Source organism: Neoarius graeffei, chromosome 4 (assembly GCF_027579695.1).
Source record: "Neoarius graeffei isolate fNeoGra1 chromosome 4, fNeoGra1.pri, whole genome shotgun sequence".
Lineage (NCBI taxonomy): Eukaryota > Metazoa > Chordata > Actinopteri > Siluriformes > Ariidae > Neoarius > Neoarius graeffei.
The window spans coordinates 77,838,841-77,865,483 of record NC_083572.1 but is presented as its reverse complement, the minus strand read 5'-3'; the positions used below and the strand labels follow the sequence as shown (position 1 = coordinate 77,865,483).

General features: G+C 40.4%; 1 protein-coding gene across 1 annotated transcript in view; it reads left to right on the top strand.

Moving 5' to 3' along the window:
- The window catches only part of hs2st1b (heparan sulfate 2-O-sulfotransferase 1b), a 244,366-nt gene that overhangs the window by 201,368 nt on the left and 16,355 nt on the right, over nucleotides 1-26,643 (top strand). Inside the window, exon 2 of the mRNA XM_060918328.1 lies at nucleotides 16,717-16,955. Coding sequence (XP_060774311.1) covers nucleotides 16,717-16,955 — 239 coding nt within the window. The remainder of the gene's footprint in view (nucleotides 1-16,716; nucleotides 16,956-26,643) is intronic.

The following is a 26,643-nucleotide window of genomic DNA, read 5'->3' as shown; positions in this document are numbered from 1 at the left end:
GTTCTGGATTGTTCACCTGTCTTCACTTGTATCAATAAACACACCTTTTGCACTTGCATCCATCTCCCAACCATCTCTGACAGAATACTTCGCACTCCCTGACAAAGAGAATCCACATTCACCTGTTTATACATCATGTTCAGGAACAAACTAATCTTAATGGTGCTAAAACAGCCACCGTCAAATGGTGCAGCTGGAGTGTTGGACTCGACTTGGATCAATAGTGGACTTGACTCGAAATTTTCTTTAATGACTTGACTTGGACTTGAACACTGGGGACTCGAGACTGGACTCGGACTTGAGGTTTAGTGACTCAACTACAGCACTGGATTATGGTAGCAAGAAACCTCAAAGTACCTGACAGCACTTTCGTCAGTGTGTTACGCTGCCCTGTGCAGCATGAGCAGAAGTTTGAAAGATGCAGAGTTTGGCTTTGCATGTCTCGGAGAAAGTATGTTTGCCCCGCCCCTTGCTGGCTGGTTACTGGGAAGAGTTAGCTGTTGGGTGGGAATTGGCAAGACCAAACTGGGAAGAGAATGTCAGTTCTGACAACAGTATTTTTCTTCCTCACATTCTTTTCATCTTAACACCTAATTAAAACCATTTCAGTCTTCAGCAGAGCTCCTGGGACTCAGTCCTCAGGACTGACGGACACTGCAAGGACCTTTAACCATCACCTGCTTTGATTGGATTGTATTCTGCGTCAGTTTGGATAGTGACAGTTTTATCTGTCAGTAACAGGGAAAAAATCTGCAACACATAAGATTCTTGATAAATGTCTTTAACACTGAGGATAAAAGCCCTCTTCATTCATCTGCTCCAGTTAAGATGGGTCTATAATCGAATGATTCATCCTATCAGACTCATGAAGAATCTACTCCTGACTGTATTATCCACTGAGCTGATGTGATACTGAGCTATGCAGAGACAGAAAGAGAAGAAACCTGCTGGATCTCTTCCATTTGCTGTTTGATTAGCTGTGGTCCTTCCAGGATTTTTCTGTTGTTGCCATTAGGGCTGTGCTTGCCCATATACCCCTCCTCCCCACCCCCTCCCAGTCCTGCGATATTCATCCGAATGCTTCTACTGCTTGGATCTTCTCCACTTTTGACACACCTTCTGCTGTTATGGATGGTTCTACATGAATACCCTAAAGATATGGACTTCCCAAAAACGGCTTCCAGTTCCACCGTTGCTTCAGTTGATAATCTCACCTGGATAACATACATTTGTACCCAAGATCTGCTGTTGTAATCATAAATGCTGTTGTGCGCTCATCACAGAGCTCTTATTCACGTTCTGCTCATACCGAACATCCATCCAACAAACTTATGACTGGTTAACTTTATTGTATACAGATGTGGAAGCATAAAATAGGTATGCTATAGATTGCAATATCTAAGAAAGATTGCGATCAATTTTATAGATGTTTTACAGCCGTGATTCTTAGCTCGTAATTTTGACCCACTTTTGTGTGTCTGCTGGGTTGAGAAATAAATTGGGCATGTGGAATAAAAATCATCAGCCAGCTGATTTGCAGTGGTCCTGTGGATCAATTTTTAATTGATGGAAAGGGTGAATGAGAGCTGACAAAAGGTCAGTAACAACTGGGAACAGTGTGCAATTTAAAAATAAATAGATAAAAGAAGCAGAAATTAAGTCTATCCATTATCCGTAGCCGCTTATCCTGTGCAGGGTCGTGGGAAAGCTGGAGCCTATCCCAGCTGACTATGGGCGAAAGGCAGGGTACACCCTGGACAAGTCACCAGATCATCACAGGGCTGGCACACAGAGACAAACAACTATTCACACTCACACCTATGGTCAATTTAGAGCCACCAATTAGCCTAACCTGCATGTCTTTGGACTGTGGGGGAAACCAGAGCACCCGGAGGAAACCCACACAGACACGGGGAGAACATGCAAACTCCACATAGGCCCCCGTCGGCTGCTGGGTTCGAACCCAGAACCTTCTTGCTGTGAGGCGACGGTGCTAACCACTACACCACCATGGATTGCCTGGTGGGCAAGTGTATATAAAACTAAACTAAAAAACAAAAGACAAAGCACTCCCTTTTGACTTTTACAAAACCCTTTTCATTTGCTGGATAATGAAATGTTTAAACTTGACACACGAGTATATAGAAATACTGACAAAACAAAGCAAAACTCTCCTACTAACAACACGCCATCACATCACAGTTAAACATGAACAAAGAGACAAAAATAATCACAGTAGCAAGACTCGAAAAACACTGTGATCTGTGATGGGAGGAATTCTACTGGAAATGTTGACCAACAAGGTTTTTCTTCAGGTCATAAACACAATGTTCTACTTCAGAAAGTTTTTAGAAGAGGATAATATAGCTAATATAGCTATACATTTGCATAATTATTATACATACAGGACACTTTTTCGATGGAATAAAAACATGTATTCTATTCCCTTCTAGCAGGTTTCATTCATTTGGTTTGATAGCATGCAATATTGTTAGCATATCACTTATCCTATGTGTATGACGTCACTCTACCCAATGGAGAATGGTTGTCAAGACAACATGACATCACATGTCAGAGCTGATGCGAATATCCAAGGAGAAAGTTTTCTGCTGCATGTGCGCAAAAGCATTTCTTTGTTTGCCAGCAGCGCCCGCAGTAAACGGTCACAGTGAATTGAAAATGCTGTAAGATATGTATTACATGTAAAACTTCCACTTTAGCGAGGGACTGTGACAATTTGTAAATAAACATGGCTGCCAGGTTTGTTCCATCAAATGTATATGTATAATAATAATGTTGGCTGGCTTTTTTTCGTGGTATGTCAGATATATTCCATTCAGCTAGCATGATATTGAACAAGTCGAAGACTCGTTCAATATCATGCTAGCTGAATGGAAAATATCTGACATACCATGAAAAAAGCCAGCCAATATTATTTAAATATATATCTTAATAATATAGCTATATAAATATAGCTGACATGGCCTTTACAGGAATTCATATACTCTCTTTTTAAATACTAGCTTGTTACCCAATACCCCATTCCCACTCTCACTGAATACTGTGTATTTACCACTGGCAGTGACGCAAATGACATTGAGATGGAACTGCTCGTACTGCCTCAATGTAAAGCAATCGGTGGCAAACTCAAGACAACACGCAAAGAAAACAATCGGCAGATATCAGCAAAAATGTTATAAATAACTTTTGTTTGAACAAAACAAATGTTCAGAAACAGGAAGACAAGCATCATGCAAGCATGATAAACATATTGACAAACTTTATACTTTCCTATGTGCTCACTGCCAAATAATATTATAGTTTTTAAATTTCCTACATTAGATGAAACATAAAACTTGTCACCTTTCTCAGTCACACCGGTGTCGGAGTCGGAGCACGTAATTATGCATTTATAAAAGATAATTCACATGTTAATGGCATGACAATCACTTTCACTCTTTCGGTTTCGATTGGTTTCTCTTTCGTAGTGGGAACGCCCACTGTAAACAGGATAAAATCTATCAGGCATAGTTCAAGCTATTTGGAGGTGAAACTTGTTGTGAGATGGTACGCAGATTTTATGTGCTTCAGATGATTTAGGACAGCGATTCAATTCAGTCTTGAGAACTGCGACACTGATGATGAGTGGTGCCCATTTTTTTGTAATTCTTTTAATTTTATTTATTTAATTTTTTTTTAACATCGACTTGATCCAGCCAAAGATCAACTCGAGTAAGTGTAAATATTTCTTCTATTTATTATGAGTAGAATGGTTGATATGTGTGTGCTGTAGTGCATACACAGGAAAAATGACTGAGCAGTCCCCCACCCCCACCCCGAGTTAAAAGTATTTTCCTCAGAAATAGTTTATTTTGCTCGATTTTGAGTTTGGAGGGTAAAATGTGGAGTTGGAGTGGGAGCAAAATTAGAGTAATTGTGTAACAGAGTTGGTTGTGGCTCTGAACTGAGTGAAATAGTACAAGAGTTAATTTCAAGACACACTGAATAGTCAAATACCAGATAAATTAAAATGTTGTAAAAAGCAGCTTTAGAAATGTGTTGGAATGTGTGAAAAAACATGACCTTATCCATTGTGACTTGACCTCATGGGATTGAATTAATCTGATGGGATTAACAGTTGGCAGTGGGAGGGATTTTCGCTTTCTTCATGGAATGGAATGGAAGTTTTTACTCTTCTCATTGAATACCCCTCCCACTGCCAACCCTTTATCCCAAAACAATAGGTCATAATTTTTTCTGATGGCCAGTTAATTGTCCAGATCAATGGAGCAGATTTAAGTTTTTGTGATTGATCCATTCCTATGACTGAACAGAATCCCCTCAAGTGACCAAAACAGTTCGACACAATGGGTAAGGTCATGATGTTGTTTTTTTTTCACACATTCCAACACAGTTCTAAAACTGCTTTTTACATCATCTTCATTTGTCAGGTTTTTTTTTAAGTAAGTACAAACATGACATACATACTACAGGGATGATTATAGCTGAACTTGTGCTGAATACAAAAAGTCATATGACTTTGAAAATACTACTTATATTTGTTGAAATTGACAACAAAATCAGAGCATGCCAAATCATTAGAGTGCCAGAAAATACTCTCAGACCCCAGAGGGTTAAATACAGTCAGGTGGGAATACACGATATCCATTACTTTTTCATTATGGAACACTTTTTTTTTCTTTTTTTTTAAACCTTTTTAGAATAACGGGTTTCATATGTGAAAGGGGATTTAGTCTGTACTAATGCACATGACTCACGGTTAGCTAGTTATTCCATTATGTCATTAACCACATTTTAGCTTGGCTAGGTTTCTGGGCAACCAAAACCTGGAAAAAGGTAGTACACTGTGACTTCCGTCTTCCTGGGGGCGTGAAGAGGGGGTGGGAGTGTGTTTTGAGGGGAAAAGGGAGTTAATGAATCTGATTTGATCGCCCCTGAAATGCTACCAAGCATGGTGGGGACCTTCAGGGGCTGCAGCTATTGTAGGACATCATTTCATGTTTATATTGTTCTGTTTTGTTCAGCCCAAGCTAGTTTTATCATTTTGCCTTCTAACAGAATTATCAAATGTGGACATGGTGGTGTTGTGCAATGTGGTGCAGAATCTGGAGCACAGCTCTGTATGTACTTTCCTTTTTACATATTCAAAAGAGAAACTCTCTTAAGCCTTTAACCTAATTATCTCCCACAGGACTGTGCTTAAAGGCAAAACACACAAACTTCACTTGTAATTAGGCCTCGTCTCCTCAACATCATCGAAGGCTTAATCACCTGGAAATGAGTTTGTGTCTGTGAGAGAGAGCGAGCAGCTAATTAAACAAGCTCATACTGTTGTACACCCACACACAATTCCTCTCTTCGAACAGAGATTTATTTTGAGAAGTGGGCATTCTTTTTTGCTCTAAGCAGTATGAAACTAAGATGTAGAAAAATGGAGCAGTCAGGAGCAGTACACAAACAAACGGACAAAGACAGAGAGGGCAGGAGAGTGTCCCTGCAGTGGGAAAGCGAATCTTGTGTCATTCCTTCGCAGAGAGAGCAACCTGAGCTGTCTGTCTTCACCTCTACAGGATAAACACACTCCCATGCTCCTTTGCTCTTTCCTTTCATCCGTCTTTCTACTTCGCCTCCACCAAGGCTGGGACTCCATACCCTCACCTCAGGGAGAAACTGGCTTTGAATGTCTGAGGGACTGAGACTGATGTATGGAGGCTTGTTAGGGTCTGATCAATATTTGAAGTGGGTTATTTTATGCACCGCTGCAGAAGACAGATGAGACTGTTGTCAGCCTGAACTTGGGGTAATTGCCAGATTGGGAGGGAGCAAGGGAACAAGCGGAAAATGATGCAGACAGATGAATGGGATGGGCCGTCATCATATTTTGTACCACTTGCATAACCATATGCATGTGTGTTCATTAAAATCCTGCACATATGGTTTACACCTCACAGCATTAAAACGGCCTACATAGACTCTATTAGGGTATGTTTCCATAGCAAGAATTAGACCTCCTTTTTGTTTTGTGGTGCTTCGTTGTGGTTCCCCCCCCATGCACACACGCACTTGTTCACACCTGGGGCAGTTTATCATAGCCAATCCATCTACTGCTAGGTTTCTGGGAGGTCAGAGGAAACCAGTGAACCTCAACGAAACCCACACAGACACAGGGAGGACAAGGACATGCAGAACTCCACGAAGATGGTAACCCGAGCTCAGGATCGAAGCTGGCATGTGTGAAGTGGCAATACTACCCACTGCAACACCATAAAAAAAAGCAATATACAGTTTAAAAATAAGCCATTTGTGAATATGCATACGTTCTGAACAACTCACCCTGAACAAGTAAACATTTTTAAATGTAAAAGTTTGCTCCTGAAAGGTGCAACCCTATTTTCCACACATGTTGTTAGAAGCGCTTGATGTTGCAGCCATGCAACTAGAGAATAAAATTACACAAAAGTGGAATTTTTTTTTTTTTGGACCCCACTGGGTCACACAAGCACCATAACCTGTTTAAATGTTCAATAGGAAAAGCACATTTATGAATATGATACCCTAATGTGTGTGTGTGTGTATATAGTACTAGGCAATAGTTTGGACACACCTTCTCATTCAGTGTTTTTTGTTTCTTTTTATTAAGATACTTCGTGTCTTAAACTAATGATGGATGTTGTTTCTCTTTACTTAGCTGAGTGGTTCATGGTTAGATTAGATTAGATTCACTTTATTGATCCCACATCGGGGAAATTCACGTGTTACAGTAGCAAGAAAATGTCATACAGATAACAAATTAAAAACTGAAATAAAAATTAGACAAACGAAAGATTAAATACAGAGGGCTATTTGCATTATCTACCTTGAAAAGTATAGAAATATTGCCTTATTGAGAGGCTCGGAAAAAAAATTGCACATTACAGGTAGACTCGTGTGTGTGTGTGTGTGTGTGTGTGTGTGTGTGTGTGTGTGTGTGTATATATATGCGGCACGGTGGTGTAGTGGTTAGCGCTGTCGCCTCACAGCAAGAAGGTCCGGGTTCGAGCCCCATGGCCGGCAAGGGCCTTTCTGTGCGGAGTTTGCATGTTGTCCGCGTGGGTTTCCTCCGGGTGCTCCGGTTTCCCCCACAGTCCAAAGACGGTTAACTGGTGACTCTAAATTGACCGTAGGTGTGAATGTGAGTGTGAATGGTTGTCTGTGTTTGTGTCAGCCCTGTGATGACCTGGCAACTTGTTCAGGGTGTACCCCGCCTTTCGCCCATAGTCAGCTGGGATAGGCTCCAGCTTGCCTGCGACCCTGTAGAACAGGATAAAGCAGCTAGAGATAATGAGATTATATATATATATATATATATATATATATATATATATATATAGTGTGTGTAAATAATAGTTTAAGACCTATATTATTGCACATAATAATTGCATCGATGAGGTAGAGGTAGTAGTGGTGAAGTAGTGCAAATAAAACCGACAAACGTATTTGATATTATATGGATTTATCGTATGACCCGTACGGACCCCCCACGCACTCTTAATTAAACTGTTGGGAAGAGTCATGTGACGGGGCAGATACGGATTTTTGAATCCGGTCCAGAAAAAGCTGTATGTGACCCCGGACCCGTTTCATTCACTTCTACCATTTTTATTCCCCGTTGAATGAAAGGCCCTGAGGGGGATTATGTTGTGGTGATTTCCGTCCGTCCAACCCAGGAAGGGTGCTCACCTTCTGAAATCAACTCCTCTCAATTTTTGGAGGAATTTCACAAAACGTGGAAGGATTCTTTGTCATGTCGGTAATATGCATATTGTAATTTCGTTCAGTTCAGTCGCATTTTACCAGAGTTACAGCCCTTGATTAACAAAATTATACTTTGACAATTTCATGAGGGTGTGTTTTCCTTCTGAAATCAACTCCTCTCACAATTTTTGGAGGAATTTTACCAAACTTGGCAAAAGGCATTGCTGTATGTCAATAGTATGCGTATTGTAATTTTGTGAAATTCGGTCGCATTTTACCAGAGTTGTGGCCCTTGATTAACAACCTTGTACTTTGACAATTTCATGAAGGTGTGCTTGCCTTCTGACATCAACTCCTCTCACAATTTTTGGATGAATTTCACCAAACTTGGCAAAAGGCCTTGTTATGTGACAATTATACACATATTGAAATTTCATTTAATTTGGGCAAATTTTACCAGAGTTATGCCTTTGATTTATCAACAAACTTGTAGTTTGGCAATTTCATCAAGGTGTTCTTGCTTTCTGAAATCAACTTCCCTCACAATTTTTATCCCTCGCTGGCCAAAAGGCCTGAAGGGGGATTATGTCGTGGCGATGTCCGTCCGTCCCGGGAAGGGTACTCACCTTCTGAAATCAGCTCCTCTCACAATTTTTGGAGGAATTTCATGAAACTTGGCAGGATTCTTTGTTATATGTCGGTAATACAGATATTGCAATTTCATTCAGTTCAGTCGCATTTTACCAGAGTTATGGCATAGTTGCCAGCGGGGGATATTGTGCTCTCAGAGCACTCTTGTTCAGTTTGCTCTGAATTGTTACTTTGAAAAATGAGTGACACAACTGAGCACAGTGAAAATCAATTTTATTAAAAATGTTTTCTTCCAAAATACGATCAATATCTCCACCAGTCAAAGCTTCTGTGGCATTTGGTTTTGCTGCCGTTTCCATTTTTTTCTGAGGGTTCTGTCCTTGGACTTCAGGACTTCCCTGGACTTTGTAAAGTCTTCGTCTTTCAGTATGTTTATCTTGTTGTTGTCAAGGTAGCATTGAATACATCACAAAAAGGAAGACAAAATGTCAGGTTCATAGTCTAAATTTCCTTTTTTCTTCGCTTGTGTATAGAAACTACAGAGCAAGCTTGGTGATGCTGGCAAGAGATGAGGCGAGTGTAGTTGATAACATGTATATATGCTGTCTGTACTGTATGGACATGGGATCAGAAAACAGTTTTATTTATAAGCAGTAGCCACATGGACCCATAGGGTACCTATTTTTATTATTTACTGTTTGATCTCAAACGCATTAAGAAGGCAAGAAATTGCACTAATTAACTTTTGATGAGGCACCTGTTAATTGAAAAGTATTCCAGGTGACGACCTCATGAAGCTGGTTAAGATAATGCCAATAGTGTGTAAAGCATCATTAAGGTAAACGGTGGCTACTTTGAAGAATTTAAAATATGAAACGTTTTTTGTTAAACTTGTTTACCACATAATTCCATATGTTCCATATATTATTTCATAGTTTTGATGTCTTCAGTATTGTTCTACAATACTGAAGACAGCATGGTGGTGTAGTGGTTAGCACTGTCGCCTCACAGCAAGAAGGTCCGGGTTCGAGCCCAGCGGCCGGCGAGGGCCTTTCTGTGTGGAGTTTGCATGTTCTTTCCGTGTCCGCGTGGGTTTCCTCCGGGTGCTCCGGTTTCCCCCACAGTCCAAAGACATGCAGGTTAGGTTAATATGGGAGGAATTTCACAAGTGTGTGTGATGAATAAAGTTTTTCTTTCTTTCTTTCTTTCTTTCTTTCTTTCTTTCTTTCTTTCTTTCTTTCTTTCTTTCTTTCTTTTAATGTAGAAAATAATCAAAATGCAGAAAACCCTATGAATGAGTAGGGGTGTCCAAACTTTTGACTGGTACTGTATACTTGTATACTCTATCTGTGAAGAGCGAATGTTTTCTCTTGATTCTGACGTGACCACATGCCAGCAATTCGCAAGCGAGTTGAAATGCTCGCAGGAACACGTTTAAAACTTTTGATGTTGAAATCTGTGTTTTTTCAGAGATTGTATGTGGAACACAAAACAAGCCCAGTGCTAGCAGTGAAACCATGGCAACTAGCAACTAAACTAAAGATAGCGACCAGCATTAGACTGAATTGACAACCAGGTGATAAAATGAAGTTTGCGTGAGTGAGTAATTGCACTCGAGTCATTGGTGCCGTAGCAGTGTAGTGCTGTATCCCAGTGCTCATGGGGCTGAATGGCACCGTTTTCAAGCACGCAGTGATGTTCTCCAAGTGTTCTCTCATCTCATTGTATAAAGGACTGTTGTATTGACACAGTGCATTTGGGTTTGTTTGGTAAATCGACTTGAGTGTGAGTGCTTCTCTTCTGAGCTTCACAGAAATAACTGATCACTGGAGCTCTCATCACAATGGGTCCTGGCGTCTGGCAGGATGAACATAAATTGCTCAAAACAAACTAAACCCTGGCTCAAGTGTGCGCACTGATGTGATTTCTTCTTTGCTTTTGCTGTGCAGTGAAAATGGCTTCAAAGAACACCTGCTTCATGTTTTTCAGGTCTAATGTTCTCTACTAAAACGTAGTTAAATGGCATTTTTTTAAGTAGTGTTCTAATAATGAAACATATTAATCCACACTATTTAGATTTTCTGCTGTCACAAGTTCCAATGCAGATGCAGTGAAACACTTGCCAGTAACAGTGTTTCAGAAATAATGTCAGTAATGCTTGTATTGCTAAAGAGAAAAAAAAAACCCAGCTCTATACACTGCGCAGTAATGTATTTACATGTATTTAGAAGGTTATTTCCCCTTCTCAGAAGTGCACTCTGTTGTGTCCTTGTCAGACATCATTATGGTCTCATGCAGCCTTTAAAACCTGCCCATGGGCTGTTTTGCGTTTCTTCATAAAGGGGTATTCTCTTGGAACCCAAACTGCATTGATCTGATTTCTATCATTCATTGGAGACCAAGAGCAATGAGTGCCTATTCAGAATGGATGGCCCTGCCGTTCCACAGCTATTAGCTTCTCCAGGACTTGGATGTCGATCACTCGTTTCTTGTATCATTTAAAATTACGGCTGCACCGAAATTACAGCAGTTGAAAAGGGTTGAAAACAGCATTTTCCGTTTTCAGAAGGGGTTTTCTAGTTAAAACAAAGCCTCGTGGACCTCAGTGTCCTAGAAAAATCTGTGAATGTCTAGAGATTAAATTGATTCTTTTTAAAAATGTTTTTTCTTCATGGGGTGCAACCCTGTTTCCGGCTAAATATGGTTAGCTTTACAGACCATGGATAACTATTCTATATTACATATATATTTAGGCGGCACGGTGGTGTAGTGGTTAGCGCTGTCGCCTCACAGCAAGAAGGTCCTGGGTTCGAGCCCCAGGGCCGGCGAGGGCCTTTCTGTGTGGAGTTTGCATGTTCTCCCCGTGTCCGCGTGGGTTTCCTCCGGGTGCTCCGGTTTCCCCCACAGTCCAAAGACATGCAGGTTAGGTTAACTGGTGACTCTAAATTGAGCGTAGGTGTGAATGTGAGTGTGAATGGTTGTCTGTGTCTATGTGTCAGCCCTGTGATGACCTGGCGACTTGTCCAGGGTGTACCCCGCCTTTCGCCCATAGTCAGCTGGGATAGGCTCCAGCTTGCCTGCGACCCTGTAGAAGGATAAAGCGGCTAGAGATAATGAGATGAGACATATATATTTACATTTACTCCATCCATATTCACTGGATATGAGCAATCGCATGCTCTGATTGGCTACTTTATTACTAGGCTATCAGCTCATATACCGTGAGTAGAGAAAAACAAAATGGTGGAGCGCATCAAGTCAGATACATCACTTTATCAAGTATTTAAAAGAAACAGAAATGGCTAAAAGGAAAATGTATATGCTATAATGTATATTGGGGGGATTATTATTATTATTATTATTATTATTATTTAATTTATCTATATAAAATTTTTTTCCCCTCCCTCTTCCCAATGTCTTCTGTTCACTCCAGCCTAGTTGATGGCGGTAATGCACCATTCAGGTGGCGGTAAAGCACCATTAACTGGCAAAAAAAAAAACCTTAAAGAAGAAAATGGCAGTGTGTGTTGTTGAACCAACTGAGGACAAAATAAAAAAACTACTCGAAAACAAAACGACAAAAAATACAAAAAAGGCAACAAAATATGGAATTAAAGTATTTGATGGTAAGAATTTTTTTTCAATAATTATTATAATTATTATTATTATAGCATGTTTCACAAATTGCTCCTGTCATTTCGCTGGTTTGTTTACATTCTAAGCAGAAATTATTTTGTTGGACGTTTTGTACAAAGTTTTTATTGATTGAATTTGCAAAAAATAAAAATGCTCTGTTTCTCAAAATCCAGTGAATGTGGCTAGAATAAGACAGTTATTCCACTCAATCTCGTCGTACATGGCTTATAGCCATCTCGGTGCTACGCGCCTCGTCGGCTATCAGCTCACGTACGACTCGATTTTTGTTAGAACAACTGTTAATTATTCTCTTATCAGATATTTTGAACTGATGCACAATCCAATCCAAGTTTAAACAGGAGTAGAGATGGCTTCAGCAATAACTTTCCTATTCAGAGTAAAATCTGTCTGTTTTAAAATATGAGAGAGACTTTCCTCATTTGGTTGTGAAAAGCAGTAGTGGGTTACTAAATCCAGGAATGATGCAGTCACGCTGTACTGGGCCCATTAATTTGAAAGAAACGATGTTTAAAGGATTTAATGGGCATCCTTAATGAGAATACTTAATTTAGTCTTGATTTAAGTATGTCATTAAAGACAAAATTAGGCGTGATTAATCCTTAGCGAACCATGTCAGGATTTCTTTCTCTTTATTTATTTATTTATTTATTGTAAAGGTGTGTGTGTGTGTGTGAGAGAGAGAGAGAGAGAGTGTGTGTGTGTGTGTGTGTGTGTGTGTGTGTGTGTGTGTGTGTGTGTGTGTGTGAGTGAGTGAACTGACATTTTGTAGACGACTGCAATTACTCCTGCAAATTATATGATGAGCAGAAATTAACACAAATATAAACATCAACACCAAACCAGACCTGTCAAGGGATTTTACACTTATTTGTCCCTTTTAAAGGCTCAAAGCACCAGTGGGATTGAAGGATTGTTTAAAAAATAACACAGTAAGTGTTCTTGACAGTGTTAAAGTCCAGAAAGCAAAGTGATGGTTTTAGTAGCCAGTATAGAGACTTGTAGTCTGTCTTCAGTCCTGGCTGCTTGATTTCTTCCCATTCTTTTTCCATTACTGTTGCTTTTCATCCCACCACTGCGTTCTGAGTAAGGTTGCTTTAAAGCAGTGGGTGAACATGCCTCAGGGAAGTCTTTAACCCACCTGCAGCCTCTCTGGATTTATAGCCTGTGTTCTCACGCTCTCTCGTACTCTCTCATGCTTTTTTACCTGTTCTCTCCATGTCCACATTTGTACCCGACTTTGAGGCCTGTCTTCTTTTCTTTTCATTTCCTCCTTCTGTCCCACTGTCCCACATCAGCTCAGATCCCCTGTGAAACATTTCATACAGAACATAACAATAATTGAGCAAACCAGCAGACCCTTACCAGCTCCACCTTTTGAACATCCCGTTCCAGATGTAATTCTCCTTTTGCCGTTATTATAACCTCCACTCTTCAGGGAAGGCTTTCCCCTAGATTTTTTTCCTCCTTTCTCCCCTCATTCAACCACAAGAGCATGAGTGAGGTCACTGAGGTCAGGCGAAGAGGCCTGGGGTGTAGTCAGTATTCCAGCTCATCCTGAAGGTGTTCAGTGGGGTCGAGGCAAGACAGGAATACACCTTGGATGGGTCACCTATCCAGCACAGGGCATCACATACACATTCATACCATTCGTACACTCCACACCTTTAAAGCCACCAGTCCACCTACCGGCTTGTTTTTGGGAGGTGGGAGAAAACTTGAGAACCTAGAGGAAACCCACATTAGCATGGGAGAACTTAAAGGGATCCTCCAGTGGATTTCCTCTTAAACTTGTGTTCAGTAAAAGTATTCGTAGATTTCAGCAGTCAAGCATTCATTTTCGGAGGCCAAATAATGTTCTAGAAAATTGAATTTTTATTAAAATACCAGACGGGCCTCCTGCGGAAGTGACATACGCGATGACATGGCTTAGTGGAAGCTTGAAGCAACCCAGCTTTTTATATCCTCCACTTGCATCGTGGTTTTGCTAGTAGAGTTTGAACAAATTGTCTAATGAGACGCTTTGATCTCCCAACAAAGAACACTGGATAATTCTCTATTCAAAAACAACTGTCTCTGTCTGGATTTCAACACTGACTGGTTCATCTGTTTGCACAGCAATGTCCCTCCTTCCAGTCAATTCACGTTCCTAGCACATAAATGAAACTACCATGAAATAAAACTTCAGAAATTTCAAATGAGTGAGGTTCATGCAAAACGTTCTGAGCAATTCTCTTATCTGGAGTATAGTCGACCGTACCTGAAGCTCAATCAAATGCTCTGTCTCTTGATGCATCAGTGATTGTTCTTTAATGTCGGTGTTTTCTTTGTTACCCGTATTTTCTTCCAATATATGCTGAAGAGCCTCCAATGCATCGGAATACCGATTACACTCCACCAGGTAAGACACCGATAATATACTACAAAGAATCACAGTAGAACAAAGTCGATACTAACATCCCGGTGTTGTCTCTGTTGCTGCTCAACACTGCATCGGCAGACTTTTGGAGCTGAACGATGGGCAAATATTGTTGGCACGGCATCGTCTTTTATCTTTCTTTTTATTCTGGAAGCCCCCATTAAGCTTGCCTTTAATTCTGTCAGTTCATCAAAACAGGATGATTCAAAATGTTCGGAGCATAAGTAGGGCACTGCAGGCAGGTTGTTTTGAGGCCTTGCGATGGCATGAATCCATTTCTTGCAAATAATCGGATGAGTCTGGCCAGGTAAACAGTGAAAAGATATCTTCTTGTCCTTCTTTTCAGCATCATTTTGCCATTTTTATATGCTGCGCAATGAGGCATGCTTTACTTTATTTAAAAACCTATAAATTATGCAAAAATATTTGTAAAACTAGCAAAACCATGTTGTAAGTAGAGGATATAAACAGCAGAGTTGCTCCAAGTTTCCACTAAGCCAGGGTTTCCCAAAGTGTGGTGCGCGCACCCCCGGGGGTGCGCGAGCTGCCACTAGGGGGTGCGCAAGATAAAAAATGTAATGGCGATTTTTAACTCTTCTTCTACGCTGTAATGGTTCTGCAGTAGTTTGTGGCTTCATTCATTCATTTGCGATGCTCAACTGGTTGAAATCGGCAAAACTAAATGCGCCACCACAAATCAGGGATGAAGGAGGAGACTGGGAGATGTTGAGAAAGATTTGAGGCTGAGACTGTCTTCAATTACCCCAAACATCGGAGAGTTCTGTGCCAAGATGCAGGCCCATCCGTCGCATTAATATTGGTATGTATTTGGCCAAATGGCATTGATCTTGCTAAAAATATACTGCTACTGAAAATAGGACCTATATAGCCTACTGACCCACCCACCGTCTGTCTGTCTGTCTCTCGCTGCAGACTGAGCCGCCAGCGCTGCACTTCACAATCAGATGGATCCTCTTCTTTATCTGTTCCTGATGTGCTCCTTAATTGTTGTATCTCTTTAAAATGCATATGTTCATAATTATCATTGCTATTTTTACTGTTAGCTTTTTTGCAAATTAAATTCATTCTCAATTCATTTTCATAACCTTGTAATGACAGGGTTGTGTTGCTAGTGTTTTAAACACGGATGAAAATCATATATTTTCCCCATATCTGGCTGGTAGACTACATGCCTCGATGTGATCTCCCTTTGTAATGAATTTGCGCATTTACCGTGTTGCAACGTTTTAAAACTGTTACATTTCAATCAAATTCTATCTAATTCAAATACGAGAGCGCATAATATGTTAATGTGATTCGATGTTCTCGTTCGAGCACGACATGCTGCCTTTAGCCTCGGTCACAACCGGCCGTACGTGCTCCTACGGCCGGTCTACGCGCAGGAAACGCATGGAGGGCGTGTGTGACGTGCTGATTTTCGAGCCGCAGACCGGCCGCAGAGGTTCTTTGTCATGTCAAACAAACTCTATGGGCACTTACGTTTTTTTTCTAGGTTGCAAGACAAACTTGCGGCCAACAAGCGTCTTTCTCCATGAACAAAAAAAAAAAATGCAGCGATTTGGGAAATGCCAAAAATCACACGGCCAAAAAAATCGTACATCCGGTTGTGACCTAGGCTTTTGTAAGAAAGCTTTGGTGTTTTGTTTTTTTTCACTTTTGTGGTTTCCTGCAGGTGTTGCAAATGATGTTTATCATTTTAGCACGATTAAAGATGCTGCCTTTATAAGAAAGCGTGTGTTTTTTGAAACTGGGGGACTGGGGGTGCGTCAACCTGGTTGGAGTATAGAAGGGGGTGCGCGGCCAAAAAAGTTTGGGAACCGCTGCACTAAGCTATGTCATTGCATACGTCATCTACGCTGGAGGCCCAGCTGGTATTTTAATAAAAATTAATTTTTCTCCGAAAATGAAGGTTTGACTGTTGAAATCAGTTTAAGAGTAAATCCACTGGAGGATCTCTTTAAGAATTCCACACAGACAGTAACCTGAGCTCAGGATCGAACTAGTTGTGAGGTCACTAGAGTGTGAGGTGGTAACACTACCAGCTGCACCACCGTGCTGATCTAGACAATTATTGTGACATTAAAATATGACATCAACTCTTGGTGTGTAGTACTATAGTAGAAACTACAGCCACTGGTCTTTATTCTGCTTTTGTCTTGTGAATATTGCAGTTCACTTGTATAAACTGGTGATGTTTTTGATGGATTTGTGAACTAAACTTTAGATGTGTATGACGAGCCTTTATTTTATTCTCTCTTTCTCTTTCTGTCTCTCAGAGCGCACTATGGCCAGGTTGGAGCTGCATGAGGTGGAGCAGAGGCAGAATCACGACCTGGTTCGTGAATCCCCCGCACCCACAGAGACTGATGATTTGCTCATCATCTACAATCGTGTACCCAAAACTGGCAGCACGTCCTTCACAAACATCGCCTACGACCTTTGTGCCAAGAACCGCTACCATGTTTTGCATATCAATACCACCAAGAACAATCCAGTCATGTCCCTGCAGGATCAGGTTAGGACGAACATTTCGTACACTAAAACATCTGAACATCATCTAGTCACTTTGTGACTCAGAAATCCCACTGTTTTCTCAAGGTTCCTGCCTTATTCTGTCTGATGGAGTTTTTCCTTGCTACTGTTCCCTCTGGCCTTCACACAAGGGATTTAAATCTAGAACTAGAATTCTGTGAAGCTGCTTTGTGGCAGTGTGACAATCTGCAATTCAGAGCTACAGTACTGACATCAGTAGCAAGTGAGAAACTGAAGTGAGATTTTTTTTTTATTTATTTATTTTTTTTATATATGATGCCATTAAACAACTATAGAAATGTTTGCCTGCCCTATGGTGTCATTTCTTCAATGTTCCCAAAGCTCAATATTAATACTACTTATAGTAGTCGTAATAATAAATGAACACTTTTTTTCCCCCCTCCATGTAAAGAAGGCAAAATAAAAGAATCGCAATGGACTAATTATTCTGTCTAAATAGTTCATACAGATAAAATACAGAAATATATGCTACAAAGTATTTATGAGGAGTCCAATCACCAGTATCCCCCAACGTGATCTCGCTGCTGCCAACTAATGTTCATCTTCAAACAACTAGATAATAAGAGAAGATGGAGATTTTTTCCAAGCAAAAAGTCAATGGACAACAATCCTAAAGCGCAGCAGTCTGAATTAAAAAAAAAAATAATAACCCAGATAAAGCTAATGTTAAAGGGGAAAATACCAGTGTGTCGTCATTCCTCCCCGCCCCCCCGTCCCGTTTCTGAAAAAATATTCTCCACTTTCTTCATTTTTTTCTTTTTTTTTCTTCACTTAGTCTATTTTTTCTTAGTTACCGACATATCAAAAGTGGACTTAATACAGGTTTATACCAACCAAACTGGCACAATTCAAATATTTGTACAGACACAGCTAGGCCTCTCCATTACATACAGTTGTGGTCAGAAGTTTACATACAGTGACATGAATGTCATGGCAATATTTGGGCTTTCAGTAATTTCTTTAAACTGTTCTTTTTCTGTGGCAGAATGATTTGTACAGCATACATCTTTAATAAAAAAACGTACTAGAATTTGGTGCACAAGTTTTAATTTTCTTTGGGTTTTCTGAAATCAGCACAGGGTCAAAAATTTACATACACTCACTTAGATTATTAATTCAGAGGTGCTGAAACTTCCAAAATGTCTCTTATCTTGCCAAGGCCGAGGTCTCTTAACTTCCTGTTAGTGATCATGATTGACTACAGCTGGTAGTTTCTCTGTGCCTTCATAGAAAGGGTTTGTTTACAGTACTCATTGAATTGACCAACACACAGTAAAATGGGAAAGTCCAAGGACCTCAGTGCAGATCTGAGAACGAGGATCACAGATATACACAACTCCGGAATGTCTCTTGGAGCCATTTCTAAACAACTGCAAATTCCAAGATCAGTTCAAACAATTGTATCCAAGTTATTGTGAGGTGTAGTCACTTTGCCAAGCCACTTTGCTTCAAGAAAACCCAAACTGTCACCCTCAGCTGAAAGGAAATTGGTTTGGATGGTCAGGAACAACCTGGGAACCACCATGGCACAGTCCTGCCATGAACTGGAAGCTGATGGATTACTATCTACAGTTCAGATCACTATGGACTAAGAGGCTGCTATCCAAGAAATAACCCCCTTCTCCAGAATTGATACATTCAAACTGAACTAAAGTTTGAAGCTGACCACATAAACAAAAAGCATTCTGGAGGATAGCTGTATGATCAGATGAGACAAAAATTGAGTTGTTTGGCCACAGTGACCACCATGTACAGAGGGACACTGTACCAGCTGGTGGTGGTGGTAGGGTCATCATGCTCTGGGGCTGTTTTGCTGCCAGTGGAACTGGTTCATTGCACAAAGTGGATGGAATAATGAAGAAGGAGGACTACGTCAGAATTCTTCAGTATAAACCATTAGAAACTTGAACACAACTTGGGCGTTACAACAGGACAGTGAACCCAAACACACATCAGAGCTGGTTGTGGAGGACAAAGCAGGCTAACATTAAGCTTAAAACAAGTCCTGACTTCAACCCTATTGAAAATATATGGACCATGCTTATAAGTCGAGTCCATGCCAAGGAAAAAAAAACAAATTTAATTGAACTCTACCAATTCTACCATGAAACGTCGTGAAATATCCAAACAGAATTCTGCCAGAAGCTTGTTCATGGTAAACAAACATGTTTGGTCAAGGTGAATCTTGCGAAGAGCCATTTTACCCAAATATTAGGTGTGCTGTATGTATATTTTTGACACTGTATGTATAATTTTGACCCTGTGTTGAATTTAGAAAAGCCAAAGAAAATTAAAACTTGTGCACCAAATTATAGTTTTTTTTTTATAATTAAAGATGTATGCTGTACAATCTGCCACAGAAAAAGAACAGTGCAAAGAAATTACTGAAAGCCCAAATATTGCCATGACATTCATATCCAAAATAACATTCATGTCACTGTATGTAAACTTTTGACCACAACTGTATAAAATTTAGGCTCCACTCAATAAGAGAGACTTGATTTTGGGTGCCCTGTGCACCATCAAGCTAAAAATAAACCTCTTTAGTTTGAGCTTATTTCAGATTATTTTAGCAGGGAATTATCCTAAAGAGATATTCGGACTCTCTTTACCCTTTAATGTCAACACAAAACTTGATTTACAATTGAACAGAGTTGAGAAGAAGCTTGGAACAACCAAGAGTGAAGGAATCCGAATTTCCTTTCAGTTTATGAACCGAACACAGAATGACACTGTGTTTTTCCATCATATTTTTGCCACAGGAACCCGTGGCTGTTTCAACCCTTAAATCATCTTCAGTGCTTGAAGAAGCCCGGCCAAAAAACTTAGACTGCGCCATTGTTTGGGTCACGCAGAGATAATTACACCACCACACCAGGCCGATTTAAGATGCTCTGCGATTGGTCAAAAACTTGGCGCTCATTTGGTCATTATGTGAAGTCGATTTTTATTGGTCACAAGCACGTGCTCATTGTTTACACTCTGGCTTCCTGTTGTCTCTTCACTGCGGCTGGATTTCAGCAAATGGAGGGATTTGTGGAGGGATTTCTAGAAAAGATGACTTATGATAATGATAAAGACAACAAATACATTTGTCACTGTGACGACTGCTAGTAATCTTCTCTTTGTCACTGATGGATTATGTCCGTCAATGACCAGCGCCAGCAGGAACCCTGAAATACCAAAAACCTAGCTAATGTTAAAAGGGGAAAATGGCAGAATAATTCCAAAATAAGGCTAGCTAGCTATCATTGGGGAAACAATATCATTTATGCCTGTGTGCAGTTCCTCTGTAGTTAGATATAAATAGACACAGTACTGTGTAGAGTAAGGGTGAACCCTTTACAGTTAAGTTACTTCACTAAGATCTTGTGCATTAATTTTCTTTCTTTCTAGGACATTTAAACAAAAACATCCCAATTCCCACAATATTGCATTGTGAAATGTTCTTACCGTCTCATGTCATGGTTTCTACTCATATTTGGTGCCAAAGCATCCCAAGTTCAGTGGGGTTCGGATTAAAAAAAAAAACAGGAAATAAATTTACTCAGAATTTCTACCTTGCTCTGAGCCTAGATAAAGCATGAACAGCAGTATGAATCAGGAGCTCATTGTAGATTCACTATTGCCAAATAGAAAGACAGAATGCATTTTTAAGAGTTTTCCCCTCAGTTCTGGGTAAAAATGTAATGAAAGACCATTATATTTTCAGCAAAACTTCAAACATTTAGCACAGATCACCTCTGTTGTTGCCTACTAACTTATGGGGCTTAACAATTCCAAGGCTGGTTTATTTTTACCCTTTTTGACCAACAGGGAACAGATTCCATTCTGGTTTGTGCACCAAGTTTTGAACCGTTCAGAGCATTTCGATCAAAAATAAATTGGTTCAGAACCTGAAAAGTTGATTCCCAGCTGGAACCAAAATATAGCTGATTTTTTTCCAGCATGAACCATGACAATATCAGGAGGCATGTCATAAGTTTGGAGAGAAAGTGGAGTGCGGCAATGGAAAAGGGTACATCTTCAGAAAACAATGGAACGAAAACAAATATTTGTAATAACTGAACAGAAGCTTGCAGGTCATCACTGAGCTCTGCTATCTTGCTTAGGGTGACCAGATTTCCCTAGTCTGAAACCGGGACACTTTTGCGCGCGACCATGCTCGTGCACGCACACCTTTTTTTTTTTTTTTCTTTTTTTTTTTTTTACGTAAACGTGACACTCGGAGAGGTGCTCTTATTTTGTTGAAACTCACATTTATCAACATCTCACATGAAATAAAACAAACAGGCATTTTGTTATCTAGTAGCATAGTGGTATACAGATCAGTTAAATTATGGTCAGACAACAGATTTTGTAATGGCTGAGAATAGGCCAGGCTACAGTGGTGCTTGAAAGTTTGTGAACCCTTTAGAATTTTCTATATTTCTGCATAAATATGACCAAAAATATCATCAGATTTTCATAAAAGTCCTAAAAGTAGATAAAGAGAACCCAGTTAAACAAATGAGACAAAAATATTATACTTGGTAATTTATTTATTGAGGAAAATGATCCAATATTACACATCTGTGAGTGGCAAAAGTATGTGAACCTTTGCTTTCAGTATCTGGTGTGACCCCCTTGTGCAGCAATAACTGCAACTAAACATTTCCGGTAACTGTTGATAAGTCCTGCACACCGGCTTGGAGGAATTTTAGCCCGTTCCTCCGTACAGAACAGCTTCAACTCTGGGATGTTGGTGGGTTTCCTCACATGAACTGCTCACTTCAGGTTCTTCCACAACATTCCGATTGGATGAAGGTCAGGACTTTGACTTGGCCATTCCAAAACATTAACTTTATTCTTCTTTAACCATTCTTTGGTAGAACGACTTGTGTGCTTAGGGTCGTTGTCTTGCTGCATGACCCACCTTCTCTTGAGATTCAGTTCATGGACAGATGTCCTGACATTTTCCTTTAGAATTCGCTGGTATAATTCAGAATTCATTGTTCCATCAATGATGGCAAGCCGTCCTGGCCCAGATGCAGCAAAACAGGCCCAAACCATGATACTACCACCACCATGTTTCACAGATGAGATAAGGTTTTTATGCAGGAATGCAGTATTTTCCTTTCTCCAAACATAACGCTTCTCATTTAAACCAAAAAGTTCTATTTTGGTCTCATCCGTCCAAAAAAACATTTTTCCAGGAGCCTTCTGGCTTGTCCACATGATCTTTAGCAAACTGCAGACAAGCAGCAATGTTCTTTTTGGAGAGCAGTGACTTTCTCCTTGCAACCCTGCCATGCACACCATTGTTGTCCAGTGTTTTCTTGATGCTGGACTCATGAACATTAATATTAGCCAATGTGAGAGAGGCCTTCAATTGCTTAGAAGTTACCCTGGGGTCCTTTGTGACCTCGCCGACTATTAAACGCCTTGCTCTTGGAGTGATCTTTGTTGGTTGACCACTCCTGGGGAGGGTAACAATGGTCTTGAATTTCCTCCATTTGTACACAATCTGTCTGACTGTGGATTGGTGGAGTCCAAACTCTTTAGAGATGGTTTTGTAACCTTTTCCAGCCTGATGAGCATCAACAATGCTTTTTCTGAGGTTCTCAGGAATCTCCTTTGTTCTTGCCATGATACACTTCCACAAATGTGTGTTGTGAAGATCAGACTTTGATAGATCCCTGTTCTTTAAATAAAACAGGGTGCCCACTCACACCTGATTGTCATCCCATTGATTGAAAACACCTGACTCTAATTTCACCTTCAAATTAACTGCTAATCCTAGAGGTTCACATACTTTTGCCACTCACAGATATGTAATATTGGATAATTTTCCTCAATAAATAAATGACCAAGTATAATATTTTTGTCTAATTTGTTTAACTGGGTTCTCTTTATCTACTTTTAGGACTTGTGTGAAAATCTGATGATGTTTTAGGTCCTATTTATGCAGAAATATAGAAAATTCTAAAGGGTTCACAAACTTTCAAGCACCACTGTATGTCCATAGGCCAAATTTAAACTGATTTATTTCACCTGTTTGTGAGAACACCAAGAAGAATGCATATGCACATGTAGGCTATATCTCTAAAATTGTATGCATTATAGCATGAACTTAAAAAGTAGATATGTGACCTCAACATAGCCTAGGTCAGAATCAGCCTTACTAACCATTCCCCACAACTGAATGAATAAAGCAAGAAGATGTGTACAAAAGTGAACACTTTAATGGAAGGTGCAACAAGCTGTTCAACACAGCAATATGGCCAAACTGTCAGAATGGTATGTTAAACAGAAACAAAAAAGAGACAAGTGATTTGAGAATAATACACTCAAACAAAACAGCAATAAAGGAGGAGAGGGGCGACAGCCCGAGGAAAGCCCCCACAGGAGCGCACATCATTTGCAACATAGGCTACCCAACTCAGTACAAGAACAAAGCACAGGAACAAAGCTAAGGCGACTGTCAATCCACCCACCCTAAACAAAATGCATTAGCGTACGTATATTTACAAGAAGAGTGAATCTTTTCCAGTAAAATTTCCGGATGTGCAGTCCATAGATCTGAAACTCTGGTTGTGGTGAACGACGTGATAGGCAAAGGTACCTTCCTCTGCTGCCCTTTTCAGTTCAGCACTCCCAACGCTGACTTTGCTAAAGAAATTGGTCATGCTAGCCCCTGCCTCAACCCACCGCTTGTGTTTAGCCGTTTTAATGTGATCCTGTATATCGGCGTTACCACCGTGGGCTACGGAGAAGGAACACTTAGTGTGTGCAGTAGGCTTCATGCGCATTGTTCTGCACCTCTCGGAGGAAGGGGTAGGTGCCCTGTAAATCTTTGGAAAAGGCACATTTTCTTTTCGGCATAATTGCTGCGGCATTACTGCTGCTAGACAAAGAATATTCGCGCCAGTTAATGTTTATTTTATTGTTGCATGGCAACACGTTCTGTTGTCTGGAATAATGTGGCTAAATAAACACCCATGCCACAGGGCCAGGGGGCAGTAACCAGGAAAGTTTGCGATTCCTGTCAATTCATCTAAATAGTAAATGCAGACATTTCTCCGCTAATGATTCCCACGCTGCTCAGTCGCAAACATCGCGAGTGGCGAAAACCGGGACATATCCATGTCCCGACAGACTTTTGTCGGGACTCAGGACACACAACCCCAAATTGGGACTGTCCCGGTAAAACCGGGACATCTGGTTACCCTAATCTTGCTATTACGGTTTACTTCAGTTGTGAATTGTAAAACACCCCATGTTCATGTCGCATCCTTGATTACAACGGTTCCTCTCAAAACTGGTGAAAACATGGGCTGGTTTGCTAACTGGCACCAAGGTTCAAAAGATCCTGAACAGATCTGGTTCAAGAATCTGTTCCCTGTTGGTCAAAATGGGGTATTTGTGTGCAGACGTGCACAAAAAGCATTTAAAATAATAATAATAATAATAATAATAATAAATGCTCATTCCTAGTAGATTAATAGGAAACTAATCTTTAAAAAACATTAGCTGTGTGTTGTACAGGTGCTGCTGTATTGTTCTCAAACATAGCTAAACAAAGAAGGGTAAACGTGAGTGCAGTCACATTGTATTTTTACACTAAACCTCCTACAGAAGTACACTGCAAAAAATATCTTAGCAAGTGAAAATATCTTAAATAGTTGAAACGATCTAGAATTTCCTATTAGAAAAATACAAGACACCAATTTTGAGGTTATTAAACCTAGTTCTAGAATGCAACCAACTTATTCTAAGATGTCTTATCAAGTAAAAATATCTGTCCATACAGCAAGATAATTTCGCTCGTATTAAGTAATTTTCTCCTCAAATTCAGTTTTCATTTTTTTGCAGTGTAACAGGTGCCTTAACTTATTAAAAGTAGTGCATCAGAGTGTATGACCATGTGTATGCAAATGTGTAGGAGTATGCAGTTGTTTCTTGTGTTGTGGTGTCTGAGCATGTTTCTATTAAGAATCAGTTACAGAGGAGCCAATATCTACAGTTGAGCTCTATGATTTTTGATGCCTAGCTACAGCAATACAAAATATCTGAACGCTAAGCTTTTCTGGTTTTGTAATTAAAGCAGCAATCAGAGCAATCTGGAATAAAATCGTCTGGTGAACATTGCAGTTCACTTCACAGGAAAAAGGGAAAAAAAACAATGCTCATTGGTTTCTGGTATTTTGTACATTTGTTTTGCTGACTTTCACTAGATGATCAATGATTTGCAAATTCATGAAATTCAGTCTTTAGTCAATAGAAACCAATTTGGTAGGATTGTGGTCTCAGTGGTATATAAAACTGCAGGAGTGGCTTTCTATTAAGTCACGGTTACACTGGCCTTTGGCCTCACTCTTTTCCTACTGTTTCATAGTCCACATCTGGAGCTATGCAGCAGAGTCAAAATTACACAGACAGGGTCAAAAAAATCACATGTGCCCACTTAGATTACTAATTCAGTGGTGCTGAAAGTTCAATGATGTTTCAACTTGCCAAGGCTGAAGTCCCAACTTCGTGTTAGTGATTGATTGACTACAGCTGATAGCTTCTCTGTGCCAACATAAAAAGTATTTGCTTGGTAGCACTCATTGGCTTGACCAACACACAGTACAATGGGAAAGTCCAAGGAGCTCAGTGCAGATCTCAGGAACGTCTCCTGGAGCCATTTCTAAACAACTTGCAGGTTCTAAGGCCAAGTTTACATTAGACCGTATCTGTCTCGTTTTCTTCGCGGATGCACTGTCCGTTTACATTAAACCGCCTGGAAACGCCGGGAAACGGGAATCCGCCAGCGTCCACGTATTCAATCTAGATCGTGTCTGGTCCGGTGCTGTGTAAACATTGAGGATACGCGGATACGCTGTGCTGAGCTCTAGCTGGCGTCGTCATTGGACAACGTCACTGTGACATCCACCTTCCTGATTTGCTGGCGTTGGTCATGTGACGCGACTGCTGAAAAACGGCGCGGACTTCCGCCTTGTATCACCTTTCATTAAAGAGTATAAAAGTATGAAAATACTGCAAATACTGATGCAAATACTGCCCATTGTGTAGTTATGATTGTCTTTAGGCTTGCCATCCTTCCACTTGCAAGTGGTAAGTGATGTGCGCTGGGATCACACACACAGCGGCTCAGTCCCGAATCGTGGCTCATGCACTTCACTCGCGCGCTCTGTGAGCTGCACAGGGCCGGAGTGCGCACCCTCCAGAGGGCACTCGCTGTTTAGGGCGGAGTGATTTGGAGCGCAGGATGCCTGCGGAGCCGAGCGTATCCGTGTATTGGTGTTGCTGTGTGCACGCTAATCGTTTTAAAAACGTTAATCTGATGATCCGCTGATACGGTCTAATGTAAACCCCACCTAAGATCATCAGTTCAAACAACTGTGTATGCAAATACAGGTTATTGGGAGTTGTAACCACTATGCCAAACCACTTTGCTGGAAAAAGTCCCAAACTGACACCCTCAGCTGTGAGGAACTTGGTTCAGATGGTCAAGAACAATACAGGAACCACAAAGGTTCCTGTCTGCCATGAACTGGAAATTGATGGAACATTGCGTACAGTCAAGTAAATTTTACTTCGTCATGGACTGCGAGGCTGCCGTCCAACAAAGAAACCACTGCTCCAAATTCAACACTTTCAAACTT